This window comes from Asterias rubens, chromosome 5, assembly GCF_902459465.1.
Source record: "Asterias rubens chromosome 5, eAstRub1.3, whole genome shotgun sequence".
Taxonomy (NCBI): domain Eukaryota; kingdom Metazoa; phylum Echinodermata; class Asteroidea; order Forcipulatida; family Asteriidae; genus Asterias; species Asterias rubens.
The window spans coordinates 10,795,034-10,807,554 of NC_047066.1; the positions used below are offsets into that span (position 1 = coordinate 10,795,034).

Consider the following 12,521-nt stretch of genomic DNA (forward strand, 5'->3'; position numbering starts at 1 on the left):
TTCAATTACATGAGTCAAGTGTCATATTTCTTATATAGTTGATTTGCCTTTGTTATCCATGTGGTACATAACAATAATAACTGTATAATTTGTATTTCTTTTTATTGGCCAGCAACATAAAACAAAACTGCACACTGAAAGAATCTATGGTACAAGAACAAAAACAATACAACAATGTACAAATATTTAAAGCATGGACACTATTGGCAGTTAGCATAATACATACTAACGAGTAATGGAGAGCTGTCGATTGTATAAAACAATGTGAAAACTACTCCCTCTGATGTAGCATAATTTCTGAGAAAGAGATAATTTTTCACTCAAGTAATAAAAGACTTCAGGCCTGAAGCCTTTAACTAAAAGCACCCACATTTTGTGCAAAAAGGGTATTTTTCTTTCATTATTTTCTTGCAAATTCGATGACCAATTGAGTCCAAATGTCACAGACTTTTTGAGTTATGCATAACGTTGGGATACACCAAGTGAGAATACTGGTCTTTGACAATTACCAAAGATGTCCAGTGCCTCTAAGCAAAGTACTGAGCAACCTCCAGTGAGGGTGGTACACCCAAACAATTAAAAACAAAAGCGTTCCTTGCAATGTAGGTGAACATAAAATGAGGCTTCTATTTAGCCAATTACTGATATAGCCATTTACAAATTTCCATTCTTGACATAGTTGAGTGGTCATCAAGCACTCTGGACTCAAGCTCTTGTGTTTGTGATCACCATTGTGTAGGTTCGAGTCCTGGTCTTGACACTTGCGTCATTTAGCAAAACAATTAAACATTTGCTTCAACCTTTGGATAGGACGTTAAGTCGTACAGTAGGTCACATGTTCAAGATGATTAGTGTATAGATAGATAAAACAAATAATATTAAACAGAAGTACTTTGATTGAGCGGGTTACTGGGGGAGGGGGCTCACCCTGCCCTCTGGTTACACCACTGCTACTTATCCACAACTAAGTAGCTACAAAGATCAACCTTTACTGGGTGATACGACCATAATCTCTTGTTTCAACCATTGTATGCTTCCTTTGTTTCAGTGTAACTAGGGGCACCCCTTTTGTTTTGAATGGTTTTTGCCAGTGAATCCCAATTTCCTCTCCCACCTCTGGCATCAAAACTTCTAAAGACACCCATTTCTTTGGATACCACCGATCCATCCTTTTCTATTGGAATAATAGTCCAGCCACATTTCTTTCGATGTATCAGTGTTTGATGCTCTAAGTACTCTTCCTCTTCAAATTCTTCCCCAGGGAGGACCAAAATACAGGCACACTCACTGCTTCTTGTGTTCCAGTTTACCACACAACCGGTATATCCTAACTTTCTCAGGAGCATCATTGTTTCAGTCCTTGTCCCATATTATAGCTAGGGGCCCCCTTCGTGTTTTTAATGGACTGCGCCAGTCTATTCCAATCTACTCTCTCAGCACTGGCATTAAAACTTGTCATGACGCTTAGTTCATCAGGTACCGATAATCCATCCCTTTCTATTGGAATAACATTTATACCATATTCCTTTTTTAATTTGAGTGTCTGTTGCACTAAGTACTGCCCATCTTTAAAATCTTCCCCATGGAGGACCAAAATACAGGCACACTGCTTCATCAGATCGAGTTTACCCGAATATACATAAGACCCCAGGTCTGCATCTTTTTTATACGTGCATCCCTTTAAGTTTCGCCCCTTCATTAACTCATGGAGAATGGTGTCCTCTACCCATTTTTCGTCACTCTCTCCGTGTGCAACATAGAAATCATACAAGAACTTTTGATCTTTGTCAGGACTCAATGCGCCCGATGGAGACCCAGCAGGTGGCTGAGATTGTGCTCCTGGTTCTTGGACATCCTGACCTGATTGGACCCTGATCTTCATGCCCCCGACTCCACTCACCAGTGGCCCAATACCTTGCTCCTCCTCCTGGGTGTCTGACCCTTCAAACTGGCATGACTGGGAAGCTGCCAATCTCATGTTTCCACTAGGGGGCTCCTGACCTGATGAATTTCTGACCTGCGTGCCCCCGATTCCACTCATAAGTGGGCTTATACCTTCATCCTCCTTCAGGGTGTCTGACCCCTTAAACTGGGAAGCTGTCAATCTGGTGACATCACTTCTGCTGCCAGAAAGCTTCTGACCTGATGAATTTCTGACCTTCGTGCCCCCGATTCCACTCATAAGTGGCCCTATACCTTCATCCTCCTTCAGGGTGTCTGACCCCTTAAACTGGGAAGCTGTCAATCTGGTGACATCACTTCTGCTGCCAGAAAGCTTCTGACCTGATGAATTTCTGACCTTCGTGCCCCCGATTCCACTCATAAGTGGCCCTATACCTTCATCCTCCTTCAGGGTGTCTGACTTTTCAAACTGGGAAGCTGCCAATCTGGTGACATCACTTCTGTAGCCAGGAAGCACTTGACCCGATAAATTTCTGACCTTCATACCCTCAACTCCACTCACAAGTGTCTCTAAACCTCTTCCACCCCCCTGAGTGTCTGATCCTAAACCCAGTGAACCACCTGCATTCTTCTTGGTCACAGCATCAGATGCTTGTGTTCTAGACTCTCTAGCCAAATTATCCAATGTTGATTGTGGGATCGGCTTTTCCCATGGCCCCTTGAGAGTACCACCGGGTCCAACAGGTGCAAATTGTGGTGACATCTCAGCTGGTCTCAGTAAAACCAAAATATCCATATTATCGTCAATCTTCTTACAGTAATTATACAGCATCTGCAGTTCATGATCATATTCCTCATTTAGATTAAGAGTAAAGCAATATCTAGTCAAACTGCCGGATCCGTACTTTGTCATGGCCTTCCTCATGGACTGAACCATGTCCTCTAGAATAGGCTGAGCATTTTCATCTCTGTCTTCACTTCTCAGCAGTGAAAGGTAACTGCAAAACATTTCTCGAAAATATCCTGAATATTGTGTCCCTGCTGACTCCAAAACCACAGCCTTTTTAAAGCAATCAATAGACTCACGGTATTCACCCAAATCAAAGAAGCATCTCCCAAAGGTCTGTTGCAACTTTTGTCGTCTTTCACTGTGATCACCGCAATCCTCGCATCGCTTTAGGGTCTCTAACTCTAGTACAAGATACTGTCGTTGTTTATCTGGGGATACCACTGTATCACATTTAGCGAGATGGTGATAAACAGTGGCCAAATTTAGCAAATCCCATGCTGTATTGCGAAATTCAATTGCTTTCTCAAGGTCAGCCTTGGCATTTTCCAGCATGTTAGGGTGTGGCAGAAAAAATCGTCCACCGCCTTCTTTGTACTTTCGCATTTGCCACTGATAGCTTTTTACATAAATCATGCCCCTTGTGCTGAAAGCGTAAAAGTTATAGCAGCTGTCATCAAGACGGATTGATGTATATAGCATTTCAAGTGCCTTTTTATAGCAATTTTCTCTCTTTAGCGAATACACAAAGTTTGCATAACGAGCAAGAAGCCTTGGGTTATCTGGACTGATTATCATTGCTCTTTCCATACACATCACAGGATCATTTATACAGTCCTTTAACAGTTGAGGCTGAAAATGACTGTAAGTGAAATGTTTTATAGTCTTTATCATTCTTGCTATATCAGCTAAATGCCGCCAGCTTTCCCACTGATATTCAGAATCACCCGGGTTCCTATTTGCTATCTTAAAGAACAAACCGACAACCCTTTCCATTAGTTTATTAGCTTTGGAGTAGTTATCTCTGTATCTCAGCCCAGTGAAAAGCTTATGCAAGTTTTTGGCAATGAAAAACTCCCAGAAATCCGTTTCTGATGTGTCCACCATTTCCCCTGCACATCGGAGGGCTTTTCTAAAGATGACATTGGATTGTTCGTACCTCTTGTTACAGTTCTCATCTGTATGCATATCAACAGCATACACATAAGCCTGTTCAGCAAGACATCTTGCTCGAGCCTTGATGATGCGTTTCTGTCTTGCATCCTGGTCAATTAAACCTTCCCACTTATCTTGGTAGCATCTAGCATCCTTCTTCCTGTATAGTGCCTGTAATACATGTTGCATATCAGCCAATGCGTTGAGGTTATCGGGATCCTTTTCAAGGACCGCGAGAAAGTGTTCCTGGGATTCATCGTAGCGTTTGAGAGCAAATTTAAGAAGACCAAGGAGATTGAGGATAGCAAGTTCTTCTGGCCTACCTAACCTTGTTCTCAAGTCTTGCTCTATGTCAAGAAGTTTTCTCTTCACAGAATCTTGGTTGATGTTCTTGTCAGTGATTGGGAGCTCAAGTTTAAAGAGTCCCGGAATAACGTCTACATTCTCCATGTCGATCTCTGATGAGAAACAAATACTTGTTGAATGTTGGGACACTGCCTAGCAGACACACAAGAAGTGAAAAACTAAAAGTTGGAACAGGTAAAGGAAACGAGAAATGTGCAGACAACATAAAAAAACAGGGTTGGATCAAAAATGTGCAGACAACATAAAAAAACAGGGTTGGATCAAAAAATTGGTCGAAAATGAGAAACCAGTATGTTGAATATGGTTGAATGTTGAGACACCTAGCAGACACACAAGAAGTGAAAAACTAAAAGTTGGAACAGGAATGCCATATGTTTAGGAAATGAAAAATGTACAGACAACATAAAATAACATGGTACGATCAAGAAATCGGTTGAAGATGAGTGGGATAGGCCTGGAATGACACGCCGACCACAAGCACAGGAGGCCATTGCCTCTGTTGCCCCATGTCTTGGCCTTGGTGCCCCTTCAAAAGTTTCAAAATGACTTAAAGATTTTACAATCCAAGTGCCCTTTGCAAAATGAAAATGGCCCTGGGATATCGAAGATGAAATGACAGGACTAGTCGGAACTTCCTTTTCTTCCAATTTGCCTCAGATATGCAAAAAAGAACTATCATTGTTTCTATATTTGCAAAAGATAGTCACACCATGATTAAAGGTCTTGTCCCAGTCCCAGTCCCAGGTTGTATTGTAAACTTGGGTGAGATCACTGGCTATACATGGCAGCTAACGGTTGAATTGCTTCTGACTGGCACGCTCGAATAAAGATATTGACTAAATAATAGGGAGCCTGCCAACATAGGGATGGATAGTTCAGTTGATTTAGCGCCGGTATGTTAACCCGGAGGGTCGTTGGTTCAAGTCCCACTCCAGTCATTTTATTTTCAAACCCAAATAAAGCATATAAAAAACAAGCTACTTTTGAAGCATTTATATTCTAGCAGCAAATAACTAGCAGCCAGATCAAGGTGCTTTATCAAATATTCATCGGATGTTTATAGAGCAATCCTCAACTTTTCTCAACTCCCAGGAGAGTTGCAGCTGAGAAGTTGAATGGCGAGGCCAAGGACCCTGCTACGTTCGAGCTGCTGGCTAGTCTTGGTGCAAGACGTTTCACTTTTCCCTTTCACGCACACCGCGGCCAATTCACCAACCGCACCGACTCACCTGACTTAGTCCACTCACCGCCCCGGAGAAACGTCTTGGTCCGTTTGCTGATCGCTCGGGAAATTCTGAGCACATTCCAACTGTAACGGCGGATTTTAACTGCAACACGTTAAACACAATAACCACTGCTTGTGACTATTTTGCCGATTCCTTTGCTCATGTACATTTAATGCCCTTTATTTATCGCTTCTCATCCAGTGCATCACAATGCACAATCCATGTATACATCACGATTTATTTTTGAACGTGTAGTTGGTGTCAATCACAATGTCGTGCTATATGTTATAATATCAAACGAGATGAAACGTTCCAAACAACAATCTAGGTTCGACCAAAAAGTACAAAACCAAAATGGCTGTTACGCAGTTAATTCCACCGAAGACTCACTCTGCAATCAGTTAAGATCTCGTATACATGTCCCTTCCTTAATATCCAATCAAATTTGCCTACAAACAAATCTCTGTTTAGCAACAAAATCTAACCTTTCTAATCCAGCTTTGATTCAGCGACGCATATCTGTCTCCATTTTTCTGCTGCATGCCCGCCCTCTTGCGTTCGAGCCAAAAAACTAAACTAGCGGCAACACCAACCATGCCGTGCTGCGCTGGGCCTGCTCTGACGTAGCAGTATCAGTATAATTTCCCACAGTCTGGTATCTGTACATCTCCGGTGCAACGCAACCAGAAACAGGCAGGCTTCCTCGTATGTTAGTTGGTGTGTAGGGCTTGTATATTTACCTTCGTCTTTTAATTTTTGTAAACATAATTGCTGCTGAACGATGTGCCAATTTTAGTTTGCCCTAAAATACGTTTTTGGGGAAGATTTTGAGAATTTTTGTAAGTTTCAATTAATTGAGGGGAATGGAATCTAAAATGTTATGAGCGAGGATGTTTAGCGAGCTAACAAAAATAGATCGATGTACACGAACATGGGATTTTCTGGGATCTTTAGTCTTAGTCCAAAGGGTAACTTTGTAGGTAAAACTAATTATAGGGTCGCAGTGCCTGAAAGTAATTTTTATGCAGAAAAAACTAACACAATGTACATACAAAACTTCCGTATCATACTCACACAGCTTGGTCAAAATCAACCGGTGGTCGAATACCATTAAATATCTAAGCCTATGAGTAATTTGACACGTCGTCGCGAAGATAAGAAGCCCAGCCACAACACCACGTTGTCATTCGGTTGTGTACTGTGTGCATGTGTACAAGAAGGTACATGTACATGTCAGACATCCTTTGCCTACGCACTTGGCCACAATTAGACGTGACATTGTTCACAAGGTATTCATGGAGGACAATTTTGGCGAACGATTGTGATCTCTTCTCCCAAAACTGTGCTTTATAGTTAAGTGCCGATAGCCATGCAGGATATCTTTCTTTATTTTTGAAATAATGTGCAAATATACCCATACAAGTTACAAGTTCTCTCATCTGCAAATAAAACACTCGACTCCTCGAGTCTTGCCGTGTGGTCAGCAATTGTTATAGTAACTTTTCATTGACTAACAATTTCTTCCCTTCAACAATCGATCGCAACCGCTGATCTCTAATAAATAATAACATAAAGATCAGTGATTTGCATGCGCAACAAAACGCACATGGTGTGTATTTCCCCGGGTTCCCGCCGCATGATGCAGTGAGGCTTTTACTCGACACGGGAGCATGCAAGTTACCAGGCTGGCCCGCTTGTCTGTTTCCAGTTGTGCGCGTGCGTAGTATTTTGTTGACCCACACGTTGAATATGTATGTGAGGTCATAAACTCAAACATGCAAACGGACCAAGACGTTTCTTCGGGGCGGTGAGTGGACTAAGTCAGGTGAGTCGGTGCAAAGCTGTCGGTGAATTGGCTGCGGTTTGCGTGAAAGGGAAACGTGAAACGTCTTGCACCAAGACTAGCTGCTGGCATGCGAGGGTGCTTTAGGCAGCCAGCCACATCAACCTATATTTGAACATGGAGCAAAGCCACAGAGAGAAACCATAACGCACAACTCATACTCACTTAGGTCTAAGCTAGGAATCCAACCAGGGCTACATTGGTGAGAGGCGAGTGTTTTTATGCATTTCACCACCAAAGCCACCCTGAAGTTGCTTATTATAGCACTTACCCTTACGAGTTTATCCAATGCAATAGCATCTCATCCCTCAGGTCAGAGGCTCCAATTTTATACACCTGGGTTAAGAGAAGCAACTATGGTTAAAATGCTTTACTCAAGAACACAAGTGTCATGACTAGGAATTGACAACACACTCCAATGATGCTACCATCAGACATGTCAGAACTTGATTTTGGCTGTTAACATGTTATAAATAGGCCTACCCAATGGCTGTGTCTGATTTACAGCAATGGCTACGGTAACGTCCGTCGATGTCGGTTTTTTCCCATTACCGATATATCGAAAATTTAATATCGAGTATACTCGATATATCGAGTATTTCCCGCGCGCAAGATGGAAGCCTAAAACAGCACTTGGTATACTCATGGAGGTAGAAATATATATACCATAGACTGACAGTTTAATAGGGTTACATTTCAACCTGTTTTTGTCTGATCCCCCGAACTTGTTTGTAGTCCAAACAATTTCAGATTGCGTAGTCCCACCCCGATTATTTCTGGTTTTACAACAAAGTATGATCGCCGCTACCGCTGGCTTGGCCAATTGGTGAACGCTCACCACAATTCTCGATTCGTGATTGGCCATGATTGGCCGTCTCAAAATGACACAGAGCCTTTGTGAGTTGCGTGACTCGCCGACATTAAGGTGTCAGTTGCCGATGCATTGACGTAGAAGTGTCAATCAAGTTGTCCAAAGGGCGCGCGGACTACCTTTACGGTTGAAAATGGTTGAGATAATCATCGAAACAAAAATCACTAGAAAGTCCCGCAAAACACAGACCTACCACTCAGCGATCACAATATACAACGCACGCAGCATGCAGTCACATAGTCTCCAATAAAGGCTCGTAGTCTTTTTACTTTGCATTCTATAACAAAGGCAAGAAACATTGAATGCTAGAACGCCCTCTATTGTCGAAATAACACAGTGCATCACGCGATACCGCCTTGACCAAAGACTGCATGTGTCTGCGCATGCTTGGGCAAACGGGTTTTCCCCCCGAATTGCAATAACCATACACGCTGGTGTGCACGCTTAAACCGTACAACAGCATAGTCTTCGCTGGTACGCACGCAATAGCCACCGACAGCGTGGTCTGCGAAGCATACCTCGGAAATGTTAGCTTGTTTACCGAAAACAACACAACGTGTAGGCTTTATTTGACCAAAATGACGCCATTACGATACCTTGGATTTATAGAAAGATTATTTTACTGTATAACGTAAGATTGTTTTCTTCCTTGTTTTGTTTTGTCTTGTTGATTCGGGGAAGTTTTTGCGGGGTATTTTTGCAAAGTCAATAATGCTGTGATGAAGACGCATTGATTTTGATCACATGCACAATGGGAAGTTGCATCTTAAACAGCCGATAGGCTGGGGCAGCAGCGGCGGTTTCTTCTGAGGTTTTACCGTGCGCTCGCCGCGGGGTCGTGAACTTCTGCGGCGGGCCGGCGGCTGATGGCGAAAACACAAAGAACATGCAGACATACTTGGTTGTAAAACGTATTTTGTTTAATAGGGCAACTCAAACACAGATTTCTTTTAAATAATCGGACACTCTTTTGGTATTTTCGATATCATTTAAGAACATCGAAATTTTCAAAACATGGAAATTTTCGATATATATCGAAAATCCGATATTACGATATGATTATAAAAGTGACATCGGCGATTTCGATGTCAAAAAAATATCGAGTTTTTGAGTATTTTCGATATATCGACGGACGTTAGGCTACGGCTATGGCTGACTCACCGTGCATCATACATTGAAGTATATAGGGCATCCATTGCAAAACCCTTAGCAACAGTCATAGCTTTAGTCACTAAATTGGACATATGTCTGTTACTATTCGCAGGTTTAAATTGTAAGACCATTTTATGAATGCTTGCGACAATTGATTTATATGCCATATTATTTGATGTATGTTAGCTTTGCTCAAGGCAGTCGCATTATTCGCTCCGAAAAGACGCCGCTTTAAACCCACCCGTATACCCTGTCAGTGGTGCGTGCGATCACACCGCATGACCCACCCTTATACACACCGTCACATCGTACGGCTACTGTGCACACAAGTCATCCGCACTCGTACCACTAACCGCATGCGGATGCCGTCAGGCCGACAGCCTTGTTGGGTCTGTAACTTCCGGGTTTATTGTGTTGTATTGAAAAATTTCCACAAGTGGAAAAAATTGGGGGGGCTCTCAGATATGCTAGTATGCAGTCCATGAATATGTATATCTTTCGTCTGACCTATCAGACAACACAGGATGTGAGGCAAATGAATTATTCATTTTGACGTCCAATCACGCACGTCATGCTCACTGAGCGTCCGTGGTGAGGGTGTGTGATGTAGACATGTCTCGTCTTTCGCGGGCATTATGGTAATGAGCTGACCGTGGGAACTCTTCGCTTATTATAGTAATGAGGTCAGTGGCTTCAACACAGACCCTACAAGGCTGTCGGCCTGACGGCCGACGCATGCATATAGTGTACGGGAGCATCGTGTCGTGCGATATTACGCACAGTGAATACGGGTGGGTTTTTATACAGCGGCGGTCTTTTTTCGGAGTGAATAATTCGACTGCCTTGAGCAAGACTAGATGTACATGTATGTAGGCCTATAGCAAAGTTTGCCATGTGGATAATGCAATATCGACCAGCAAAACTTTCTGAAATGAACAACTGCAAAATGAATGAATTAATGCTGCGTCTAAAGAATAACCAAGACTGTGTGCACGGTCTAACTCAGCTATCAAACATAGGATTCGAACTGCCTCTAGCTACCGGGCAACCTCGGTAGTCTAGTTGGTAAGACAATGCTCTAGAATTGCAGTGGTAAGACACTGCTCTAGAATTGCATGGGCCATGGGTTCGAATCCCACCCGAGTAACATGGCTGTGATATTTTTTTCACAGGACTCAGGAAAGTACTGAGTACTCAGTGCTAACACACATCGGTGTATGGGTAAAAACCCAAATTAATATTCTTTATCCCCGATGCAAATTTAACATCTATTATATCAGCTATCATTGAGTGAGCTCAATGCTTTGACCAATGATTTAATGAAGCACATTTTATGGGTGTAATGTACAATGCATGTTTATGCTGAACAAATTAAATGTGAATAAATCAAAACTTACTTTATTTTTCCTCTTGACTTGGGAATATGAAACCAACTCAAAAACAACTACGCCTGAAGATACCTGTGTAGAGAAGATGATGAAGAACTGTTTAATTTTGATGAGGGAGGAACACTAAAAAATATAGGAAATGCAAAGACTAAAAAAAAATGTAACATAAAATATGAATATTGGAGTTTCAATGCTTTATAATAAATATGCAACACCCTCCCTTGGCAGAGCATTTCGGGATGTTGTTGTTGCAACAGTTGACATTATGTAATAAAACTTTTAACCAATCAGTGCTCTGGGTTTAGCCAGTTATACAGAAAATATTCACTTGGTCTACATCCAGTCAACTAAACTGTTAACACACCTCCATCCTTTATCCTTACTCTTCTTTCTTGGAAGTGCTGCTCACAAATGAAGACTACACTACAAAATACAGCACCGTGAATGAAATCACATAATTTTGAAACCATTAAGAATCTACAATTAAAAGTATAGCCCAGGTGCAAGGTAAAACTGACCTGAAAAACTCTCAGTACATTCTTGGAAGCATTCAGGGACGGTGAGATGGGCTGGGTCCGTCTCCAAGAAGTTCCAGTCCCTGATTGTGTGAGTAAACAATTTACTGCAGTGAGGATGTAGGAGCGGGATCCACGTTACTGTTGCTTCTGTGAGATGGCTTGCCAGCTAATGTCTGCATGTTCAAACAACCTTCCTACTGATACAAGCAGAAAAAAAAATCATAGTTGTAGTGTTTCTGTGTTTTCAACACAGTATAACAAAACAATTGTAAACGGAAGTCCAGACATTCATTTGGACTAAGTAAGACCCAGTAACTGGGGCCCCGAGTTCCGCTGACCTCCTTAAGCAAAAAGTTGACGTCTGCGGTTCGTATTCTTACAGATACTGTACCAACAAACATTGGGTTACAGGGCCCCGTAAGGGTAAAGTTGGGGCGCATACCGGCAGTACCGCTACAGTACTGCCCTTATTCAACAGATGTCCTTTTTTTCTAAATGGAATATGACAGCCCTTTGATCTAAGGCTTTGATCTAATTGTAAAGGCGCTTTATAAATACCTACTACTATTATTACCATATTACTTACTGGGTCTAATAATTTGTAGGCAACACAACAATTCATGCTTTTCCTCTGTGTACAAAAGTTAGAGCAGGGGTCGAAATTCCCACTAGCCCGGAACTACCAGATTTACAGCCAGGCTACTCATTTTTCCAGTTTGATAGCCCGACGAGCTAGTGGGAAAATAATGCAAAAATCAATGTTACGAACAGCAATGAACTGAACTGTGCTGATGGTGTATTGTAAAGTTTGTGCTGTGTCTCAAGACATAATGTGTTTGTCGGGCTACTAAAATCTAATCAGGGCTGCTACAAACTCTTGGTTACTAGCCCCCCCCCCCCTTGCTGGCTACCATGAAAATACACTTAATTTTGACTCCTGTTAAAGTGTAGAGCCAGCTACACCTACATTACTCCTAGAACTATTTTGGTTTCGACCGGCTATCGTCTCCCGTAAGAGACGATAGCCGGACGAAACCGAAATAGTTCTAGGAGCACACCTACATGACCTAGGCTTAATCTCTGGCTGGCTCCTTCGTTAAACTGCAAAGTTCGCTCACTCACTATCCCACCATAATCCATAGTCTTCAACACGGCCGCTAGGAGGCCTCCATTATTTTTTAAGTTTACCATAGTTGATGCAGAGAGTGCAAACAATAGTTATACTTCTACTAGAAATTAATGAATAAAGGCTTCCCTGTGATTTGTGAGGAGCCTTATTGTTTGTAGAACTTAGAAGTACCATGGATTGGCTA

General features: G+C 42.1%; 1 protein-coding gene across 3 annotated transcripts; it reads right to left on the reverse strand.

The window, feature by feature from the left end:
• Positions 1-368: 368 nt before the first annotated feature.
• LOC117290092 lies at positions 369-11,862 on the reverse strand. Of its 3 annotated transcripts, none has more exons than XM_033771343.1 (5): positions 11,795-11,862; positions 11,209-11,405; positions 10,700-10,762; positions 7,551-7,615; positions 369-4,302 (listed from the first exon to the last, which is right to left on the reverse strand). In XM_033771343.1, the coding sequence occupies exon 5, from the start codon at positions 4,292-4,294 to the stop codon at positions 1,346-1,348; it is 2,949 nt and encodes a 982-aa protein (XP_033627234.1). In that variant the 5' UTR covers positions 4,295-4,302; positions 7,551-7,615; positions 10,700-10,762; positions 11,209-11,405; positions 11,795-11,862; the 3' UTR covers positions 369-1,345. The 3 variants fall into 3 exon arrangements, with proteins under 3 accessions (XP_033627234.1, XP_033627232.1, XP_033627233.1); XM_033771341.1 differs by having other exon boundaries at positions 369-4,342; XM_033771342.1 differs by having other exon boundaries at positions 369-4,342; positions 11,209-11,402; positions 11,795-11,852.
• Positions 11,863-12,521: the final 659 nt, after the last annotated feature.